This window comes from Brassica napus, chromosome C6 (genome assembly GCF_020379485.1).
Source record: "Brassica napus cultivar Da-Ae chromosome C6, Da-Ae, whole genome shotgun sequence".
Taxonomy (NCBI): Eukaryota; Viridiplantae; Streptophyta; class Magnoliopsida; order Brassicales; family Brassicaceae; genus Brassica; species Brassica napus.
Window position 1 is genome coordinate 38220160 of NC_063449.1, and position 20907 is coordinate 38241066.

General features: G+C 37.6%; 3 protein-coding genes, 1 non-coding gene and 1 pseudogene across 7 annotated transcripts; 2 read left to right on the forward strand and 3 right to left on the reverse strand.

Moving 5' to 3' along the window:
• The first annotated feature begins 8051 nt into the window (after positions 1 to 8051).
• Positions 8052 to 10378, forward strand: LOC106436806 (two-component response regulator ARR11). 3 transcript variants are annotated; one of them, XM_022705150.2, is made up of 5 exons: positions 8052 to 8583; positions 8665 to 9042; positions 9111 to 9187; positions 9280 to 10016; positions 10127 to 10378. In XM_022705150.2, coding segments are annotated over exons 1-5 (1725 nt in total). In that variant the 3' UTR covers positions 10128 to 10378. The 3 variants fall into 3 exon arrangements, with proteins under 3 accessions (XP_022560871.1, XP_013733210.1, XP_013733209.1); XM_013877756.3 differs by having other exon boundaries at positions 8052 to 8346; positions 8431 to 8583; positions 9280 to 10378; XM_013877755.3 differs by having other exon boundaries at positions 9280 to 10378.
• Positions 10379 to 10483: 105 nt separating this feature from the next.
• Positions 10484 to 11922, reverse strand: LOC106436807 (annotated as a pseudogene).
• A 159-nt stretch (positions 11923 to 12081) lies between these two features.
• LOC106436805 (probable thimet oligopeptidase) lies at positions 12082 to 16831 on the reverse strand. 2 transcript variants are annotated; one of them, XM_013877754.3, is made up of 20 exons: positions 16556 to 16829; positions 16363 to 16487; positions 16125 to 16288; positions 15951 to 16041; positions 15316 to 15495; positions 15126 to 15206; positions 14862 to 14942; positions 14696 to 14788; positions 14538 to 14618; positions 14300 to 14462; positions 14075 to 14195; positions 13916 to 13988; positions 13733 to 13840; positions 13527 to 13624; positions 13401 to 13446; positions 13213 to 13309; positions 12835 to 12908; positions 12659 to 12763; positions 12508 to 12588; positions 12082 to 12431 (listed from the first exon to the last, which is right to left on the reverse strand). In XM_013877754.3, the coding sequence occupies exons 1-20, from the start codon at positions 16713 to 16715 to the stop codon at positions 12321 to 12323; spliced, it is 2133 nt and encodes a 710-aa protein (XP_013733208.1). In that variant the 5' UTR covers positions 16716 to 16829; the 3' UTR covers positions 12082 to 12320. The 2 variants fall into 2 exon arrangements, with proteins under 2 accessions (XP_013733208.1, XP_013733207.1); XM_013877753.3 differs by having other exon boundaries at positions 13733 to 13988; positions 16556 to 16831.
• A 76-nt stretch (positions 16832 to 16907) lies between these two features.
• LOC106436808 (signal recognition particle subunit SRP72-like) lies at positions 16908 to 19844 on the forward strand. Its single transcript, XM_048760174.1, has 6 exons — positions 16908 to 17109; positions 17185 to 17311; positions 17423 to 17777; positions 18141 to 18241; positions 18324 to 18605; positions 18691 to 19844. The coding sequence occupies exons 3-6, from the start codon at positions 17747 to 17749 to the stop codon at positions 19657 to 19659; spliced, it is 1383 nt and encodes a 460-aa protein (XP_048616131.1). The 5' UTR covers positions 16908 to 17109; positions 17185 to 17311; positions 17423 to 17746; the 3' UTR covers positions 19660 to 19844.
• A 614-nt stretch (positions 19845 to 20458) lies between these two features.
• On the reverse strand, positions 20459 to 20654 carry LOC125589366. Its single transcript, XR_007325556.1, has one exon. It is a non-coding gene; the product is annotated as a U2 spliceosomal RNA (small nuclear RNA).
• Between the last annotated feature and the right edge of the window lie 253 nt (positions 20655 to 20907).

Sequence of the window (20907 nt, forward strand, 5' to 3'; positions counted from 1 at the left end):
GGCAACCCAAGACTATAAACCAGTTTCTGAATCTCATAATAAGAATCAGCAGACACATGTCTTCCGGTAAATACTCTTTAAACAAGTCTGCCCATTCGTTCATGCAACTTTCAGGTAGATTGTGATCAGTTTTAATATTCATCATTCTAGCAGCTAACGACAATTTAGAGAGACCTTCTCTACAACCACTGTAAAGTGGTTGATTCGCCGCGTTTAACATTTCGTAAATCTTTTTTGCATCTATATTAGGTTCTTCATCTTCATCATGAGCTACGAATGCATCAGCTACCATATCATGAACCCTATCATAATTTATCATCTCCTCCTGATGGTAACTATGTTCATTATGAAAATGATGATCAACCGGTTCTTTTTCCTGAAAATTGCTATTACTACTACTAGCTTCATTCTGATCATAATTAAAACCTTCTCCATGTTGAAACCAGATATAGTAATTTGGCGTGAAACCTCTATTTATTAAATGCTTCCAAACATTTTCACGGTTTGCCAGTTTTGAATTGTTGCATTTCCGACAAGGACATAACATCTTACCGCTTTCTTGGGCGAGCGGTGTTGAATCTGCTTGATGCATAAATGTCTCCAGGCCCGCAAGGTATTCTTTCGTCACTTTCCCGTTAGCATCTCTATGCATATACATCCACTTCCGCAACTCGTAAATAGTCCCGGAGCCAGCCATTTTTTTTGCTTTCACGTTTTTTGTTGTTGGTGTGTTTAAAATGATGTTCAAACATCCATATTTATAGGAAATTTTGAATCTGGTAGTTGTAATTTTCCTATGAATTTACGACGAAAATTAATTAGGTGGCAAAAAAAAACGTGTAACACCTATAAAGTTGGTGGATTCAAAATTTTCTCGCTAAATATACGTAAATTATTTTCTCGTAAATAACACGCGAAGTTTACGTCGTATTTATGAGGAAATAGTATTTCCTCGTAAAAAACACGTCAAATTACATCGACTTTACGACGAAACGCTTTTGTCGTTACTTTACGAGGAAATAACGATGACATTATTTTTCCACGTAAGTTTTTCGTAAAATCGACGTAAATTTACGAGGATTGTTTTTCCTTGTTAACTTTCCTCGTTAAGCATGTGTTTTCTTGTAGTGTGATATTTCACAACAATACTCAGATAGTTAAAATTTCAGTACCTAACATATCTAAATCAATATATGAATATTGTTATGAAATGAAAAGCTACAGAAAAAGGTAAAAAGATCGAATGAATTTCATGGTTTTGAATGAAAAAATACCACAAACTTTCGGTATACTGAAGCTGAAGTCCTTAAATAATATAATACTCATAATTTAGTTTTAAGATTTGGAAAATAAAAGATAAAATATGGTTTTGTAATAATCTTCTTTCATACAAAATATTTCTAAGACAAGAAAAGATCGATAGCATAAGATATAACGTATCCTTATTTTGTAATATATTACGTATTTTCACATCTGCATTTTTAAGTCACATGCACTATGTAAAGGTAACATTGACAGTATATGGTCAAAGTAAAGTTATAAATTTAGTATTTAGGTTTCATTGATATATCTTTGTGGTTTTATGATTTTTAAAATGATCTAATTCAGATTAACTAATTTATATATTACATTAATTGATAGACAAAGATCAACTTCATAAGCTCTATGATGAGATGTTTGACAAAAAAAAAATTGAATCATGAAGTGTCAAACAGTGGCAAGTTTTGTTCAGTTGTGCAACATATTTTGGTAATCGACTAGCAACTTTAAATGAGAAAATAATGATTTGGAGAGATCATTAAGCTCAGAACGCTGTAGGCAAACATGTTTTATTATAGGAGAACAAAATAATTGAACTTATATTTTTTAAATATTTCGGCATATCATCAACAAAATCTAGTTTTCTGTAAATTCAATAAAAAGCCACTTTGGTTTATATTCTGAAACGGTTTTTTTTCTTTAAGAATAATACGTTTTCATAATTATTACACAAAGCTTTCTAGATATTTTTTTCTACTATTATATTGTAAAGTGAGTTATACATCAATATCAGGTATCTGTACCAATCTATTAAAGAATGAGAAAAGCAGAAGCAAGAATAAATTGGTGAAAATCAAATAAGCTGAACTATCGTAAAAGGGGGTTTTCATATTTTATACACAAAATGATCATCTTATATTGTATATTTAAAGGTGTTTGTAGAACCAAATATTTTAAAAGGGGAAAAAACAATTTCATTAAAAAAAGTATAAGAAGTATGAGAGAATGTCCAACAAAAAGATAAGAAGGAAAAAATTCATCTTGATCGTTCCCATTTGTTGGTCACCAATCACACACAGACGCCTTTTTCTTTTGGTAAATATTTGTTAATTTCTCCTTGCGGGATAAAGTATTTTGTTAGTGGGAAATTTCCATTTACTTTTTATAATACTTATTATATCAATATAATTTGGAATCATTTTGAATATTGTATGTTTGTTTGAATGTAGAATTCATTCTCTCCCCAACCTCTCAAAAGTTTCACCTTTTAGCCATTCTATTTTTTTTTTCATTCTTTAGTTGAAAATGACTATAAATTTATATAATCTTCTTGGTTAGAATTTTTTTGAGAGAAAATAGCTTTCTAGTGAGTAATAAAACGTATATGAGTTAATCGCAGAAAACGTATATGAGTTAATCGCAGAAAACTGGATAATATAACGTCATTAGTATGTTTTAAACGTCTATAATAATGGTGAGCTTATTTTTAATGACTCATATTTAAAATTGCGTCAAATATCTTACTCGTTTTTCTAATATTATTCAAGAATCAAACTTGAGATTGAAATTAATTTTCAATTATTTTTAACCCCATAAAATGCGAGGTTTATATAGATGAATATCTCAAAAATAACAAAGGTATGATGTGCAGCTGAATTTCTTTTTTGAGTGGCAACCAAATGATTATAGAGACTTTTATAGGCAAATATTTATTGGCTCCACGACAGTCGTTCCATAAATGAACCAAGTCCTCGTTCCAAAATAAGCCTTAGCCATTTGCAATCTATCATTAGATCCGTAACTAGTCAATAAAGAACTAATCAAACCAAACACTTGCAGGCTTCCCATTTATTTATAACTTCTAAAATATATCTAAGTAGGTACAAAATCTGTAAAACATCTTAGGAGCATATCAGTATGCAGTAGGGCTGAGGTTCAATGAATCGTAGGAGTTATAGGATTGTAATTAATATGGAAGAGGGATGATTAGTTATAAGTGCAAGGCACGTCGCAGAAATTGCGATGCTTTTATTCTTACAAAATTTAACAGTTAATTATTTGGTGATAATAAATAATGAAAAGATTGATTTTGTTTTTTGACAACAGAGAATCGAATGAATGACTCTTTGACAACAATCTTTAAGAGCAAACAAGTAACAGAAACTGAAAGTAGATAATTTTTATGTGGATGAAAGTTGAATATGGTACTAAATAAGAAGTATTTCACATTGGAAGGGATTTCTAAAGCAAGAAAAAAACATACAGCTAAATATAAAAAGTGTATAGTGAATCGTGGTTAGAATTAGTTGTATTTCTTTTGTCTTTCTTTTGGTTTTATATTTTAGAAATATGTGTAATATTTTGTTAATTAAGCCTTTTTTTTTGTCGTCTATCCATCTAAGCTAGATCAAGTGGAGAACAAACGAGCCGATTCTCCTGAGAGCATCTCCATCTGTCCGGGTCTGATCTATATGGGAAAACAAGTAGCCTCTGGTCCTTGCATTCTTTGCTAACGCATCTGCCCGACCATTCCGACTCCGAGGAATATGGGACAGACTCACATCCTCAAAATCCTCATGTAGCCTCTGGAAAGCCTCGATCTCTGCCGTAAATGTTGGCCAATCTATCGGGTTTTCTGTCATATCTACTAAGTCCGAGCAGTCCATCTCGAACCGTATGTTATCCTTTTGTTTCTCATACAAGAGATTGTCCAAAGTAAACCTTTCATCTCAGCATGCAAAGCTGAGAGGCTCCTGTGACACGCCCTTAATCCGAAGTATTCTGAGCCCATTTGATCCTTAAGACTCCACCCTAAGCCACTAACACTGCCATTACTGATCCATGATGCATCAATTTGACATATAGGGATTCCGGGGATCCGAGGGGGCACTGAATATTAGTTAGAACAAGTTTTGTGTTTCACTTTGAAGTTGAGTAGTTGACTTCAACTTTGTTGCTACTGCTTAATTTAATTGTTATCATCTTCACACTGTTTGAGCTTATTGTTTTACTTCTTTCCCATCGTTCACTTCTCTCTTTTTATTTATGTTTTTGAATATAATAAATTATGATAGTGTGATATATTTCTTCCTTTCTGAAAGTAAAAAAAAAAATCTAGATTTTTTTTTGTTCTACAAAAATAAAATTTCTAAATTTTAAAGTATTTTTGTATTTATTAAAAATATTAATCAAATATCTTCGGTTAATAGTTTTTGAAAATGTATAATAAAATTAAATAATAAAATTAATTGTAAACATTCATTATGAATTGCTCTAGAAAATCCATAATCAAATGCCTGCAAACACCAACAAAAAGTTTTAAGGATCATTCATCATTGTGTAGAATAGCACTTGGAACAAGATTACATGCCCAAAGTCTCTTGATATTTACATATAATGTGGATGTCCCTTTTATTAGGATGCAGTTGCACACTCATTGGTTTTCATTTATTATACTCTGCGTAGTTACATAATTAAAGCTCTTAAAATTAACTTCCAGCATCAAACCATTTATAATGGTGAATAAAGTAGTGAGAAACTTCAGTTAAAGGAACGATTAACGTTCATTGGTAGTGGTTTTATACTTATACCACCCAATAATTAGAGGGTGAAAGCATTAAGCATCGATTTACATGCACATAATTGATGATTAGTGCCATAAGCAGCGCGCAGATGACACGAGCCGACGTGCTGGAAACATTCTACAAATTAGGGATTTACAATTTGACCACAAGAAGTATGAATTGTCGGCAGGTGATTGGAGAAATAACTCTATCAGACCTTTTTCCTTTGGGTTGAGTGGGTCTAATCCAACCTTAGTGCATCTTTTGTGGCGCATTATTATAACCTCTATCTATTCTAGTATATAATATGTTTTATTTAATTAATTGCGACGAATATAGCACACTCAAACCCATGTCATATTTGATCTTAAGTAGAGAGGTACCAACAAATACGTACGGAATAAAGCGTACGTCTTTCTGCTATATCTCGTGCCCGCTACTAATCATCGCTGTGAGTCTCTGACTCTTTTGCCTCGGGGTTAGAGAATCAGGAAGAATAAGGTAAAAAAAGTTTTTAAAAAGATGTCAAATTTTATACACACACACATTAAGTACTGTCGGGTCTATTGGCGTCTGCAAAGTATTTTATTTTCTCAGGAGTGAGAATCATGTTTCTTTGGGTGTAATGCCGCTTGGGAAAAGGTTACATTTACCTTGTTCGATCCCATGATGATCCACAAAGACGTACCACGTATGGATCTCGACTCTTAACTTCGCGGGCATGAGAAATATCATATGTATGCCAACACTCCATTATATTATATGTAAAACACACACAATTCTTTTAAAATTACATAAAGATGTATCAATACGTAAGTTTACAATTATTTTAAATTTCAGAAGAAAAGTTTACCCTTAGTTAACACTTAACAGATCAATTAAATTTAATATGGTTTATGACTAAACTAAAAAGTATTTAAAATAAATGATATTACTTAAAAGAACAATATATAATTATACTATTAATTTGAATTTTTAATGATAATCTCAAACATGGGTAGATTCCGCCTTGGCTGCGTAATGTCTATTTATACCATTTCTTTGACTATATGATTCTTGCCTGGGGCACAATAAAATGAATTTTAAATAATAAAAAAAATTATTTATACCATTTATTTGTTTGGTATTGTTCACTAATTTGTTTCTTATCATTTTAAAGGAAGACAAAAACACAACCATAGAATACATATATATATATATGTTTATTAATAAAACATCTTTTCTGTAATAAGACAATGAAAAGGCATATAATTTGTTAAAAAAGCTAAAACCACTAAAAGAAGATAAATCTATTTCTTTTTTAGGAAAATGAAAAAATAATTATAATTAAGAAAAAATAGAACTAAATATATTTGGAAAAAAAACATGGATAATAGGATAGAGAAAATATACTCTAACTAGTTAAATAAACATTTAAAAAACATACAGAAAAGGGAAAAATATAGTCTATAAGTCACTGAGAAACAATTCATGAATAATCCAGAATATATAGATTTTTATAGAAAACAATTATCTGTAAGTTAAGATTAGAGAAGATTAATTGATGAGGATGCAATAATCGTATGTCTTAATCTATGTGGGTGTATGGAGGGAATAAAGAGTGAGACACATCATGTGTAGATAATTCTAATTACGAAAAAATAGAATTAAATATATTTGGAAAAAAACATGGATAATAGGATAGAGAAAATATACTCTAACTAGTTAAATAGAAATTAAAAAAAAAAAACATACAGAAAAGGGTAAAATATAGTCTCGTGATGGTAACCAGGTGGCATTTGCACCATCTTCCTATTACCTAGATCTGCCTCTGGCGTATAGGATGGTATGTAATTGGGAAGTCTGACCACTGCGTACGTAGCGTCTGATGCCGCCTAAAGAGCCGCTAGCCGGCCGCGCCTAAATCATAGTTTAAAATACTGTGAAATACCACTAGCAAAAGTAAAATTGAAATTGAAATAGTCGAGACGAGGTATCGTTCCTTCAAAAGCAGGTCACGTGCATACATCGTTTCTAATACCATGAACAGATATACATGGCCAGTATACTGTGCACATCCACATCTCCCAAATAATAATACCACAATGATAACACTGATTATAAAGTTGTAATGCGTTTATCTTTTTCTTATTGGCAAAAAGGTTATAAAAGGAAAGGAAACAATAATGAATGAGGTATCTGTTGTGGTTTATCAAGTCTCGACAGGCCACGTCCTCATCCATAAAAAAGCTTTGTGCATGACAAGCTGTGTACCATTTTCCTTTTATTGTCTTTTACCTTTCTACTAATTTTGTCCAGTGTCAAACATTTAAAGAGTAAAGATCAAGACATGAAGTATTAGGGTTAACCGGGACTATGTCAACTGGATCATCCGGATATTTAAAAATCCATGTCTAAGCTGCTATTTCAACAGTTTGATCTGCAGATTTGCTTGGACATGGACTTCGTGCAGAAGTAATCCCTGATGGTTTGCAGAAACCTCCTGTGAAAGAGCCTACTCAACCTAATTGGGAGTAGTTGACAATGGTCTCTAGGTTCGGTTCTGAAAAGTCGAGGACCAACTTAGAGCACTTCCAATGGGAGGTTCTATCCATTGAAATTCTAAATGTGTATATATGTATGTATATTATATATACATATAGTTATTGTGAATAATACTCTTGTTGCAATAAATAAATATATTATAGTATTATAGCATTGGTTTTATAATTTTATGCTAGTATGAATTGTTGAAAAGAATAATTAATGTGTATCCAACAAATGTACAAATACGGTAGATCTATCTCTAAATAAGATACAGTTGATAAAAAAAACTACCTGATTAGAATATAATAAATTTATAAGAGGAACTTATGTGTATATATTCTTTTCAAAAAAAAAAACTTATGTGTATACTACCAAAAGAAAGTTGTAGATATAGTTAAAAACTATTAAACATAATAAGTAATATAATCCATTACATTTATTGTGGCAATATTCTAAGAGCAATTTGAAGGAGCTACATTATTGAAGGAATATTGAGCAGTGAAATACATCAACTTACAAATCTAACGAGAGAACAAAATAGAATTTCTAACCTTTTTTTTTTATCAGTGAACTTAGACCGAACAAAGTTCCTTCTCCGAAAGCAATCCTCAAAAATTAAAAGAAAAACTATATTCTAATTTCTAATATTCTAATTTCTAACTTCTAAGCCTAGTTTTCAAAACAGAGAAATGAGAGAGGTAAATGTTAACATGCGCCACCAGTGACCGTTATCTAAACGGCGCCAAATATTCTGAGGGTAACTTTTTCACAAGGAAACGCAAACAAAAACCCCCTCTCCCACTTACTTCTTTCCAAAAAAAAAAACACTCACTCACACACACACCACTTTCTATCTCTCCCTTTCTCTCTCTCCTTCTCTTGCCAGCGAACATGGAGAAAGGCTTCTCTCCCGTCGGTCTCAGGGTTCTTGTGGTGGACGACGACCCAACCTGGCTCAAGATTCTTGAGAAAATGCTCAAGAAGTGCTCCTACGAAGGTTCCCTTCTTCTTTTTCTATGTTTTTACACATTGGGAGTCCACCTACTTAATTTCCTCTGCTTTTGTTTTAACCCCGTTGCAGTCACTACCTGTGGGTTAGCTAGAGAAGCTCTGAGGTTGCTACGAGAGCGTAAGGACGGGTTTGACATCGTGATCAGCGACGTGAACATGCCTGACATGGACGGCTTCAAGCTCCTTGAGCACGTTGGCCTTGAACTGGACCTCCCTGTCATAAGTGAGACTTCTATATATGATCTTGAGTAATAAAATAAAAACAGAAAAGGTTAATTATTAATTTTGTTGTTTGCTTTTACAGTGATGTCGGTGGACGGTGAAACAAGCAGAGTCATGAAAGGCGTCCAGCACGGAGCGTGTGACTACCTGCTGAAGCCGATAAGAATGAAGGAGCTGAAGATCATATGGCAACATGTTCTTAGAAAGAAGCTCCAAGAGGTGAGAGACATCGAAGGCTGCTGCTATGACGTAGGAGCTGATTGGTTCACCCAAGCGCAGTTTCTTGGAGGTGGTGAAGATGTTTCTTTTGGGAAGAAGAGAAAAGACTTTGATTTTGAGAAGAAGCTTTTTCAGGATGAGAGTGACCAATCTTCTTCTTCCAAGAAAGCTAGAGTGGTTTGGTCTTATGAGCTTCACCAGAAGTTTGTCAACGCTGTTAACCAGATCGGATGTGATCACAGTAAGTACCTCTCTTTAGCATTTCTTCTTGATAGGCAGTGATTTTTCTGGTGTCTTTGTGTATGGCAGAAGCTGGTCCCAAGAAGATATTGGACCTCATGAATATCCCATGGCTCACTAGGGAGAATGTTGCTAGCCACCTTCAGGTAAAACTTTACCCTTCTCTTTAATCCAAAAGAGGAAGAACACTAAGCTTTTTGTCACTTTTTCTATTTTTATTTTTATTTTTATTTTGTAGAAATACAGACTGTACCTGAGTAGATTAGAGAAAGGGAAGGAGATAAAGTGTTATTCTGGTGGAGTAAAGAATATGGATTCACCTCCAAAAGATGCTGAGATTAATTCAGGACATCAAAGCCCTGGCAAGAGCAGCAGCTATGCATTCCTTAAAGCAACAGAGACTGATCCAAAGCAACTTGCTTCAGCTTCTGTGTCTGACCCCACCAGTGATGTCCACATGCCTCCAAAAGCGAAAAAGACACGTATAGGATATGATCCTCCCATCTCATCCGGTGTGTTTGACTCTCGGCTTCCCTGGAATGATGTTCCAGACCCACTTGAATCCAAGCCTCCTATTCTGTACGAGAACAACTTTCTCCAGCAACAGCCATTGCCAAGCCAAAGTTCCTATGTTGCAAACTCTGCACCGTCTCTCATGCAAGAGGAAATGAAGCCTTCTTATGTGAATGCGGATGAGTTTCTCATGCCACAAGACAAGAACTCTACTGTGATCCTTCAAGATATGGACTTGTCCGCTCCCTTCAGCTCCAATGCAACCAGCAATACAGAGTCGATTCCGGGAAGCTTGAACTGGGAACTTCCAGAAGCACACCATTCAGATTCTTTAGACACTGATTTAGACTTCAGTTGGTTTCAAGGTGAGCATTTCTTTGCAAACACTGGACTCCAAAACTTCCAGTTTCAAGACTACAGTAGTAGCACATCACTCCTGTCTGAGCTCCCTCCCCATCTTTGGTATGGAAACGACACCCTGACGAGTATACCCTAATGGTAGACCAAGGTTTATTCATATCTTGACTCTTGTTCCATTAACTTCTTTTCCTATATTGGTTGGTAATATGCAGAAAGATTTTCTTTTCCCAAGAACCTTCCATGATCGAATGCATGTACAATAAATCCATGAGCGTCGCAGGCTAACTACACCACATTGATAAGACCATATGTTTCATACCCATCTCTTAAGATCATTAAACTGTCACATTAGTTTCGCTTTCTTGTGTGGTAGGAAAATATTAGACCTATCATATCTTGAGAATAAGATCTCTACTCTACACATTGTGTTTACTGGCAAACTAAGCATTTTTTTCTCCTTATCACACACCTTTGCATTTTGTAGCCCTACACATTGGCTTTATGTATCCATCATCTGCTAGCTGTTGAGAATCTGTCCCATAAGGTTAGGATCAAAGAATGTGAGAGAGAATTCTAACCAACAGCTTTTTCTTTTTAAGAAAAGTTGAACTCGCAGGTTGTAACCGAACAGCTCTTTCTTTCAACAAATCTACAAACACAATAGGTTATATGTTACAAGAGATTTAAGAGAAACTGTTTCTCTGAGAGGTGTATAAAAGAAAAATGTGCACAAAATAGCAGGCATCTCGTCATAATATCCCTTTGGCAGTTGGACCTTCTGCATCCCATATCAAGACGGTTGAGATTGGAATCAGCTCACCAAGTGTCAGTTCTCCAGCCTTGGGACCCTGGGAAATATAGTCATTCAGTATATGATTCTGCTGAAAAGACACCAAAACATCAACTGAAGATGAACAGAGAGAAACATTGTTACCTGTTTATACTTGCTTGGCTTTCTCATCAGCGCTTTCTTCATCTGCCCCAGAATTCAACGATGATATCTTCCCGAATGACTCTTTAGCATCCCCGAAAAAGTCTTTCACTTTGTCCAACACTGTTTTAAGCTGGTCCTGAGTTGGGAGCTGTGATATTACAGGACAAAACTCAAATGTTTTAGAAGGAAAAAACATGCACCATTCACTCACACTCAATGGAGTTAAAGTGGTTGTATAGCTCACCTCAATGACATCCGAGGTACTAAGTGCAGCTCTCATGTTCCCGTTTTCCTGAAAACCAAAGACTTCAGAGCTTGTAAAAGGAAAAGAAACCAGAGCTACCAAGACAGAGAGCATTACAACAAGTTTGTAGCCATATCGAAACTCAGTGGCAGTCCGCAAGACACGATGCTGCTTAATTGCAGTCTTTTGTATTTCCTTTTCATCCTATTGAAGATGCAAAACAATCAGGAAATCACATCAAAATCAGACAAAGTAAATAGATAAGCACAGCTTGTCTTACTTACTCTGTAAATGACAGCAGCAATGTTTCTAGCAATGGTGTCTTTGTAGATATACTTTCCCAAGAGGTTATCTTTAGCAGCAACCATGATCTTTGCAGTTGGATAGTGGATACCAAAGATACACCTGTTTCAAGAAACACTATTATTAACACAACAATCAAGACTTCAAGCCAAGTAAAACCAAGGGGAGGTGATGAGGGAGGGAGAGACGAACATTGGCCATACGAATGAAGATAACGAATCTAGGGTTTCCGTCGTCTTCAATCTTAGGCATGGGAGGAGGTGTGCGTTGATACTGACGAGCCGCCATTCCTTTCTTCCCTTTCGCCTCCACCACGAAAACCATCCCCCGCTTCGCAGATTCTCGGCATGCTGTTCTCGAGGTGAACAGAGAGTGTCTTGCTAAACCGACCTCTTCGAGTCTTCCTGTATTCTTCAATGGAAGCCGAGCCAACGCGTTGAGAGACATACTCACCTCCATTGAGCACCGTGTGCAATGGGGATGATGATTTCGTTGGATCGTACCTTATCCATTGGGTGTGCCACTTGTCCTACTCGGTTTAATTGAACCGGAAAGGGATTTAGCCACTTATTATTCTATGTACCAGCTTGATCCACCTCACGTCTCTGTACGCCACTAGAAACCAGGGGTGGCAAAATTCCACAAACCAAATTTGAATAAAAAAAAACCGAACCGGAATCAAAAGGTTTAGAACTCAAACCACATAATAGAATAACTAGAATAATGTAGAGATTTTGTTTAATGATTTTATTTGAATTCTTGAATCAGCATTTCAAATTCCATACTTTGAGTCTTCACTCTGCTTCACTCAATAAACAGTCTCCGACAACACCAAAAAGTTGTTCAGCTTGGCAAAACAGCATTTTCATTTTTCACCAGCCGGACAGATTCATTACAGAACATCCTACTGTTAAATGCGCAGATATCACAAACCATACTTTGTCCGGCTCTCAATGTAAGCTTGTGTTGATGGTTCCCTTCCAAGAAAACTGGTGAGAAGTTCCATGGCTTCTTTGCCTCCTCCCTGGGCCAACACCTAAAAGAAGAAAATGCTGGCGTTATACTCACTAAATTCAATAATAAACACAAATACGCTTCTGGTTATCGTTTACTTTGTCTCGGAACTGCAAGCCCATATACAGATTCGGATGCCCATCCCCAAACTGTGAAGCAAATATATCAGCAGCAAACACCTGTAGAAACAAATAATCAGATTCTCGGATGGTAAGACCAATCAGCGCCGGAGTGCAAATCAATCATTACCTCACTCCATAAACGGCTGTAACACGTTGCTTCAGAGCCAATTACAGCACGTGGGAAACATGAAGCAGGGTTTGTTCCTTCCACCACTGGTAGCCCTAACATCACCTGTACATCGAGAAAGACACTACTGCACATTAATATATAAACCAGATTGCTTTGAGAGTTTCTGCGTTTACCTTTGGATGAAGACTCCTGATTAGCTGGCCAAAGTCCACATCATCGTCCGAATATATTCTTTGATCGAATAGACCTGATCATCAATGTTTTAAACATCATTAGTCAATGCCACATTTTACCTTATCATGAGCTTCTTACACCGCTATAATGCCTCTTGGTAAACTTATAATAAGAAAACCACACAATCTACTGATCTTAATAATAAACCATTAGTCCTAACAATTGTGACAAAATAAAAATTTAAGTGGATACACTAAGAATAAATCAAAGCTGATAGGCATATAATCATCAAGATAACTTTTGACTGTAGCAATAAAAACCTATTTTGATGATAATTTAGAAAAGAGAACCGAGAGACACGTGCAGAGATGTCTTACAGTATAATATCTCCTGAAGCGACTTGAGTGCAGAGAAAGAATATCGCCAACGTTTGAGTGTTTTGCAGACTTCATCAACCAATGGCTTGGTGATATCCTGCAATTCCAACAAATTAGATAAACCAGTCCGTCTCCAAGGCAACAGGAGTAAATCCCAAGTCAACAAATTTGGTGCGAAATGCACTCACCTGACGATAACCTGATATCAACTTCAAGGTGAAACTCTCATAACACCTAGAGATACCATAATGATATTCCATCACTGAGGATTTTTGATGATACAGAAAGAATAACACAACAATCAGTTTACTTGCCAGTTTTCCAATAATTGAGATGGAATCTCCCGAAAGTCAGGGTCAACACGTAGGCCTGATAATCTAGCAAATGAAGCACGATTGCAGATATGTTGGACCTATTTGCCAATAGTTACCAAGGAACATCACTTCAAAACATCCTTTGATATATAGTACAAAAGATGCAACATAGGATTTAAACGTGGTAACAAATCTCATTCACGTACCAAATGGCCAAACTCGTGGAAAAGATTAACGACCTCAGAGAATCCCAATGGCAAAGCTTCACCACCACCATCCTTTGAAAACTGTGCAATAAGCAACGCAATGGGAATCTGGAGACAAACAGAAACAAGATAAATGCCAGAACAGGTCCAAATAAAGGTCCGGCAAGGATGTAAGATTGTCACCTGACATGCACCATTGGAGAACAATGCATTGTTCTGAAGACTCACCACACAGCTGTGATTAAATTTCCCTTCTCTGTCCAACAAAATTGTGCTTACAGCTAAAAATAAAATGGAGGCTTTGAAACTGAAGCGAATGATGAGCTAAGGTTAATGACGGACCTTGTAAACATGTCAAGATAAAAATAACCCAAAAGCTTTCCAGACCCGGAGTCAAACACGGCAAAAGCTTGAACATCATAATACCAGACATCCGTTTCTGTAACCTCCTCAATTTTTATTCCTGAATAGAGAAATCATAAGATCAGTCAGTAAGCTGTGAGCCTATGACAAAGCAAAAAAACATTAAGACCCCAGAAGATGTATGTGCTCAGACTCTTAACTAACCGAAAAGATCCTGACATATTTTAAAGATTCCGGAAAGGACCAAACTGACAGGGAAATATTGTCGGATATCTCCGAAGTCAAGATCAAACTGCAGCTCCTCTACCCTCTTTATATAATATAAAAGATCTTCTACGCCAAATGGAAGCTCCCCTTCTTCTTTCCTCTGATATTAGAACCGGACAAGTTAAGTATTCAGAAAGGCATAACCTATTATATGAAATACCAACATTGTATTTACCTTCAGATCTTTCAAAATGGAAAACTCTCTAATAGCCAAATCCGTTAAACTGGAAGAGATGTCCTCCAGGAATCTGATAACCTGGACACAAGAAGGGCCTCAGTACAGTCGAGGATGTGAAGAATGATGACAAACCACGTGAAGGATCTTTCACAAACCGTTGTTGATGTCTTTGACATCCTATGATCAAGAGCATAATCAGCGAAGTGTGCATAGCCAAGTAAGCGAGCTAATCTATGGCGCGACTGAACCTACAAAGACAAGAATATTTAGAAGTCTGCTGCAGGCTCCTGCCAAGGGTTTCTGGAGTAAACATGCAAATACCAATTTTTGTAACACCGGAATATTGGCATCTCCACATCTCTTTCCATATGCCATAGCCACTGTCTTCCTTGTCTTGGCTATCTGCAAAGTTTAAAACAACAGCCAAAATTTGTTTAAAGATAACTTTGAATGTGTTGGCCTGAACATAGAGAGATGTTGAAATTCTTCCCCAGTTATACAAAGCTAGCATCAAGAACTGGAAGTAAATGTATCTTCCACATTTGCTGTGGCAAGGCAATTAAAAAGGAACATGGGAATTGTTACCTTGCATAACTCCAGAATAGCTGCTACGTGACTACTTTCCAAGGTGAGCTTAAATTCTTTACTTTGAGTTTTATCCAAACTCTGCAGGAAGAAATGCAGAAATGAAAAATAGTTCAGAACAAGTCAAGTCCGAGACACGTGACGGATTTGCATGTGACAGAGTAAGCTAAATAATATTCAGGTTAAACACCTGAAGAAATTCTACAGGCAAACCAGCAAGCTCAGCCTCAGTAAAGAAAAGACAAGAACTATCTTCATTTAAATTCTGAACGTATCGCAAGCTTAGCTCGTCAATTTCATCTTTCAATCTCTCTACTTCCTCTCTTTTTGTTGTAGTAAGGTTCAGACCATTGTCCTCGAAGTCTCTAACCTGTCACTGATAAAACATAAATCAATACTCAAACCCCCACAGCTTAGCAAAAACAACTAAGTCAGCAAGCAACTCTCGCAAACGTGCTATACTGCTATGAAATAAAGCTCATTATCCCATCCGCTTTCTTCTAGCGCAACTGGAGGAAGATCATGAATACTAAACCCTAAAAGAGTGATATTTGCTAGTCCATGAGGATCAGAAAACTTCAAAAGTATCAAATTTGCAAGTGGACATGTTGTTAAGCAATTCAAAGCTGGTCAATCCACTTTCAAACAGTACAAAGTCATGGACTAACAAATTACAGAAGTGTGAAAGAGAAATTAGAATTGGTAACAACTAACAACTTCGCAGAAGGAACATTATACATTTGGGAGATGCTTAACCCCATAACCATGTGATATAGTAGTATCTGAGACAGCCAGAGAAAAATCATATGATTCAGTTTTCCTTACCAGACACTGTAGATAGCATTTAGCTTCAGGAGCAATTGATTCTCCCTTTGCAGCATAAATTCTGATAACCCGATAAACATCTTCACGTTTCCTGATAAGCTTGCCACAAAGATACGATCATCAGTTTCAAAAACAGCATTCCGTGCCCCCATCAAAAAAGAATCCACAAAACACCTGCAGGAGAGAAGATGAGCGTCTATCTTCAGCTCAGCTTCAGCACTAGCTTTACGAACATTATCCTGAGGAGATAACATCTTAGGAACCACACAGCATTGTATAAGAGGAAGCAGCCTTGCTTCAAGCTCCGCCAGCGGCAACACAACGTTCTCATAAGAGAGCTTACAAGATTAATCAGACATTCAAGTCAGTAACATTTTTTTCCATATTGGTGAATCGAGTGATTTCGAGTTACCTTGTTTAGAGGAACCGAGGCAACAGCGTCGTGAACTCGAGTGGACTTGGAGATGATTTGGTCAGCTAAATCGAGGATCTCCTTCGCGGATAGGTTAACGCAAACAGAATCGCAACCGGGAAGACCTAAATCGAGAATCCGTAGTCAGCATTGTGAGATATGGATTCAAGCAAGCGCAAGCGAGGGAGAGTACCTTTCTTTTTGGATTTTTGCTTGTGAGAGTTGAAAGCGAAGATGGCGAAACTGACGGCGAGTCCAAACAGCCCGGCGGCTCCGGTGAAGGTTACGAGTTTGAGCTTCTTAGGGTTAGATCCTTGCGTTTTCTTGTCGTTTCCTTCATCGTTTTCTGACATTTTCGCTATTTTCTCTCTCGGGGAAATAAAATTGGGAGTGGGAGGGAAAAGCTTAGAAGGTGTAGTGAGTCCCTCGGCTCCCTGATGTCCCCCTCAAGGCTGGAAGTGATAGGCGGACGGGATAATCTTCGTGTGGAGACGTTAGAGAAAAAATGGATCATGGTAAAGGCCCATTTAAAAGCCCATGAGTATCGTCTTCGACAACACATGCATCAAACCTTTCTCTAGTTCCATCTCCGTTTTCTTCTCCCAGCAAAGCCATCGATGGCTCCTAAATCGAAAGAGAAACCCAAAACCTCACAGCCTCCCCCTGCAATCGAAGATCTCTTCACCACTCTCGATAGGCACATCAATCGATCCGAATACGAACAAGCCGTTAAGGTCGCTGATCAAGGTACACACTACTCAGCTCCACCTCCCTCCTACAATTCTCAGGTGAAATTGAAATTGTGATTGTTTTTTTTTCCAGTTTTGTCGATTGCACCTGCCGATGAGGATGCAAAGCTGTGGCTCTTGTCAAAGACGATAAGATCGACGACGCTCTCTCCGTCATTCACTCTTTCCACAAGCTTCCCATCGATCTAGGGTTTCAAAAGGTCAGTTTCCATAAGAGTAATCGAACTACATTGTGCATTCTAGTTTACTCGAAATGAATGATTGTATAGCTCTTAACGGTTTCTCTATTATTGATTGATTCTCTTAATCAGGCGTATTGCTTGTACCGTCAAAACAAGCTAGACGAGGCTATTGCGTGTTAAAGAGGCCGAGAGAGAGATTCCGAGACTTCGCTTTTGGAGGCTCAGATTCTCTACCGTCTGGGGAAAACAGATGCTTGCGTGGGTGTGTATCAGACGCTCAAGGACTCGGAGATTGAAACGGCAGAGGTCAATTTCGTGGCCGGTTTGGTTTCCGCTGGTAAAGCTTCTCAAGTGAAAGGAGCGTTGGAGACTTGGAGGATCAAACCAACTAGTAGCGCTTTGAGTTGGCTTTTAACACTGCTTGCTCTTTGATTGAGAACGGTAACTACGCCAATGCAGAACAGCTTTTGCTCACTGCCAGGAGGTAAATTATCTCTCTTTTTCTCTGAGAAGTTCGAGACATAATGTTATTAGGATTGGTCATTATCCTTATCTCCTAGGCGATTGTTCCTAATAGTAACTGTTAATTGGACCCCCCCCCCCCCCCCCCACTTCTTTTGGTTATTCTTCTAGAAGAACACTGAACCTTGCTGTTTGGTCTCAGTTCTTTCTTGTCTTATCATCAATGCTCACTGTTTAATCATAATATCTCTATTGATAGTCACATCAATCTAGTATTAGGGATGTATGTGTATCAACACTTCAAGTACATTGATCATTTGGCTACTGATTCTCGAAGTTTTTGTACAATATACACATTTTCTGATATAGATGCTGTTGGTTTGAGACATAATTGGTCAGGAAACACTCACGGATGACGGTTTTGCTGATGAGGATATTGAAAATGAGCTGGGCCCAATTTCTGTCCAATTAGCATATGTCCAACAGGTATTTTTCATGCTGCTCGCCTTGTCTTTAACTTTATGTCAGGATATCTTCCACTCGTTAGTAACGTAGTTTTTTTAATCAGGTCCTTGGACAAACTCAAGAATCCAGCAGCTCTTATGTAGACATCATTAAACGAAACGTTGTTGATGAGTCGTCACTTGCTGTTACTGTGAACAACCTTATCGCCTTGAAAGGTTCCAAAGATGTTTCTGATGGCTTGAGGAAGCTTGATCGGCTGAAAGACCAAGACTCCCAGATTTTTAAGCTTTCTCAAGCACTTGATGCGAAGCTTTCGCAGAAACATAAGGAAGCTATATATGCCAAACGCGTCCTTCTGCTCCTCCATGCTAATAAGATTGATCAGGTTCTTGTAACTTGAAATCTTATTTATGCCTCTATTTTTTTCCTTGCTTATTTGGCTTGACCAGTTCAAAACTTTCTCACCTCAGGCACGAGAACTTTGTGCTGCGCTGACTGGCCTGTTTCCTGAGAGTGTTATGCCTACATTGCTTCAAGCTGCTGTTTTGGTGAGAGAGAACAAGGCTGCGAAAGCTGAAGAACTTCTGGGACAGTGTGCTGAAAAGTTCCCGGAGAAGTCTAAGTTGGTTCTCTTGGCCAGGGCACAAATTGCTGCGTCTGCTACTCATCCTCAAGTAGCAGCAGAGTCCCTGTCCCAAATAACTGATATCCAGCATTTTCCTGCAACTGTTGCCACCATTGTTGCACTCAAAGAGCGCGCTGGGGACAACGCTGGTGCTGCAGCTGTTCTTGACTCATCAATCAAGTGGTGGTCAAATTCGATGATAGAAACCAATAAGCTTAGCATATTGATGCCGGAGGCTGCTTCCTTCAAGCTCAGGCATGGTCAAGAAGAGGAGGCTTCACGGCTATACGAGGAGATTGTGAAAAAACATAAAAGCACAGATGCTCTGGTTGGTCTCGTGACTACACTTGCTTGCGTCAACGTCGAGAAAGCGGAAACTTATGAGAAACAGCTAAAACCGTTGCCGGGGTTGAAAGCTGTTGATGTGGATAACCTTGAAAAGACATCTGGTGCAAAACCTATGGAAGGCGCTGCTGCTTCAGCGATGCAGGAAGAAGTGAAGAGCAAAGAGAAGGCAAAGAGGAAGAGGAAGAGAAAGCCAAAGTATCCGAAAGGATTTGATCTGGCAAACCCGGGTCCACCTCCGGACCCTGAAAGGTGGCTTCCGAGAAGGGAAATGTCAAGTTACAGACCCAAGAGGAAGGACAAGAGAGCAGCTCAAATCCGTGGCTCGCAGGGTGCAGTGACGAAGCAAGATAAACAAGAAACAGCTCCTTCAACTTCAAAGTCAAGCCAAGCGACTAATAAGAGTGCAGGTGCTGATCATTCGAAGCCTGCTTCCTCTAAGGCCTCGAAGAAGAAGTCTAGGAGATGAACAGTTACTAAAAAACAATAAAAGGACTTGGTTAAAATCACAACACAAGAGCTGGATTTATCAAGTTTTAGTTTTTTTTTGTTTCTTTTATCAAATGTTAGTTGTCTTGGCCCTCAAAAGATTTTGGTTCATTTCTTTGTCTGCCATAACTCTTTTGCATTAAACAAAGAATCATTTCTCTCTCAGTGGTCAAAGCTGCAGCTTCTGTCGTTAAGTCTGACTATGTTTATATAGTATCTGTTTTTTTCTTGGAGTTCTGCTGTGTTTACGCAAATAGGTTATGATAGCATCAAGAAAGGGAAAGATGTACTTGATATGAAAGGTTTGTAGCCACATAAATGAGATCTCATCTTATCCTTTACTTTAGCTTGAGTGTGTCTTGAGTCCACTCCTGCAACCTTAAATATTTGAGTATGCGGATGTTATGACTCGTCGTTCACTAGTTGCGTATAATCCGAGAAATATGTGGAAGATGAAGATAGAAAACGCTTTTAACTTACCTTAGGGCTTTCATACACTCGAATCTAGATAGATTTTCACTGTCCTTTTAGATGCAAATGGGGATCTCAAAGCTCAGAAATCTCTGTAACTGTATCACCATTCCCCAAGGAGAGGAATGTGTACATGATGCATTGCAGGAATACACATTTGGTGTGTGTTACTTTTCTGGTCATTGACCTTGACTACAACTCTACCAGCTATTGCGGACGTTTAAGTAAGTTAAAATGAACTATCTCCTTCCCTTCGGCTATGCTGAAACCATTGGCTGTTTTAACCGTAAAATTTAACTATTGATTTAGCGGGATGAGCCAGGCCCATGCAGTAGTGCAACGCATGAGCGACTCATAGAGGCCCAGATAGCAAGCTATCTTGATAGGCTTCTTCCCTTAAAAAATAGAGTTAATATCGTGTGGTCCGATGGACCACATATCAGATATTAAACTGATAAGAACAGATACTACACTTGATCTTAGCCAAAAGGCCGAGAAATGTATGATTTGAAAGTTAGGCTCAGCTTCCTTTTTATAGTGCCAAGCTTATGCCCAATGCTTCTATACATAGCGATGTGGGATGTTGGAAATAGCCTTTTTAGTTTTCTTAGGCATCTTTTCTGTCTTCAACCAAACAAGTTGGCTTCATCCGCTTCCCGAGACCGCTTTGCTTCCATATTCTTACTTCTTCTTTTTGCTCTCATCCTCTTTCGTTGGAGGAGGATCATGGGTTGTGTGTGTAGTACTATTGAACAGC

Coding starts and splice junctions, on each gene's coding strand:
- LOC106436805 (XM_013877753.3), bottom strand. CDS start 16,715: ATGTCAGAAAACGATGAAGGAAACGACAAGAAAACGCAAGGATCTAAC. Junction 15,207..15,315: donor TGCCTGTAGAATTTCTTCAG/GTGTTTAACCTG, acceptor TTCTTCCTGCAG/AGTTTGGATAAAACTCAAAG. Junction 14,789..14,861: donor TTCCGGTGTTACAAAAATTG/GTATTTGCATGT, acceptor TTGTCTTTGTAG/GTTCAGTCGCGCCATAGATT.
- LOC106436806 (XM_013877755.3), top strand. CDS start 8,052: ATGTTAACATGCGCCACCAGTGACCGTTATCTAAACGGCGCCAAATAT. Junction 8,584..8,664: donor ACTGGACCTCCCTGTCATAA/GTGAGACTTCTA, acceptor TTGCTTTTACAG/TGATGTCGGTGGACGGTGAA. Junction 9,043..9,110: donor CCAGATCGGATGTGATCACA/GTAAGTACCTCT, acceptor TGTGTATGGCAG/AAGCTGGTCCCAAGAAGATA.
- LOC106436808 (XM_048760174.1), top strand. CDS start 17,747: ATGCAGAACAGCTTTTGCTCACTGCCAGGAG. Junction 17,778..18,140: donor CTTTTGCTCACTGCCAGGAG/GTAAATTATCTC, acceptor TGTTGGTTTGAG/ACATAATTGGTCAGGAAACA. Junction 18,242..18,323: donor AATTAGCATATGTCCAACAG/GTATTTTTCATG, acceptor TTTTTTAATCAG/GTCCTTGGACAAACTCAAGA.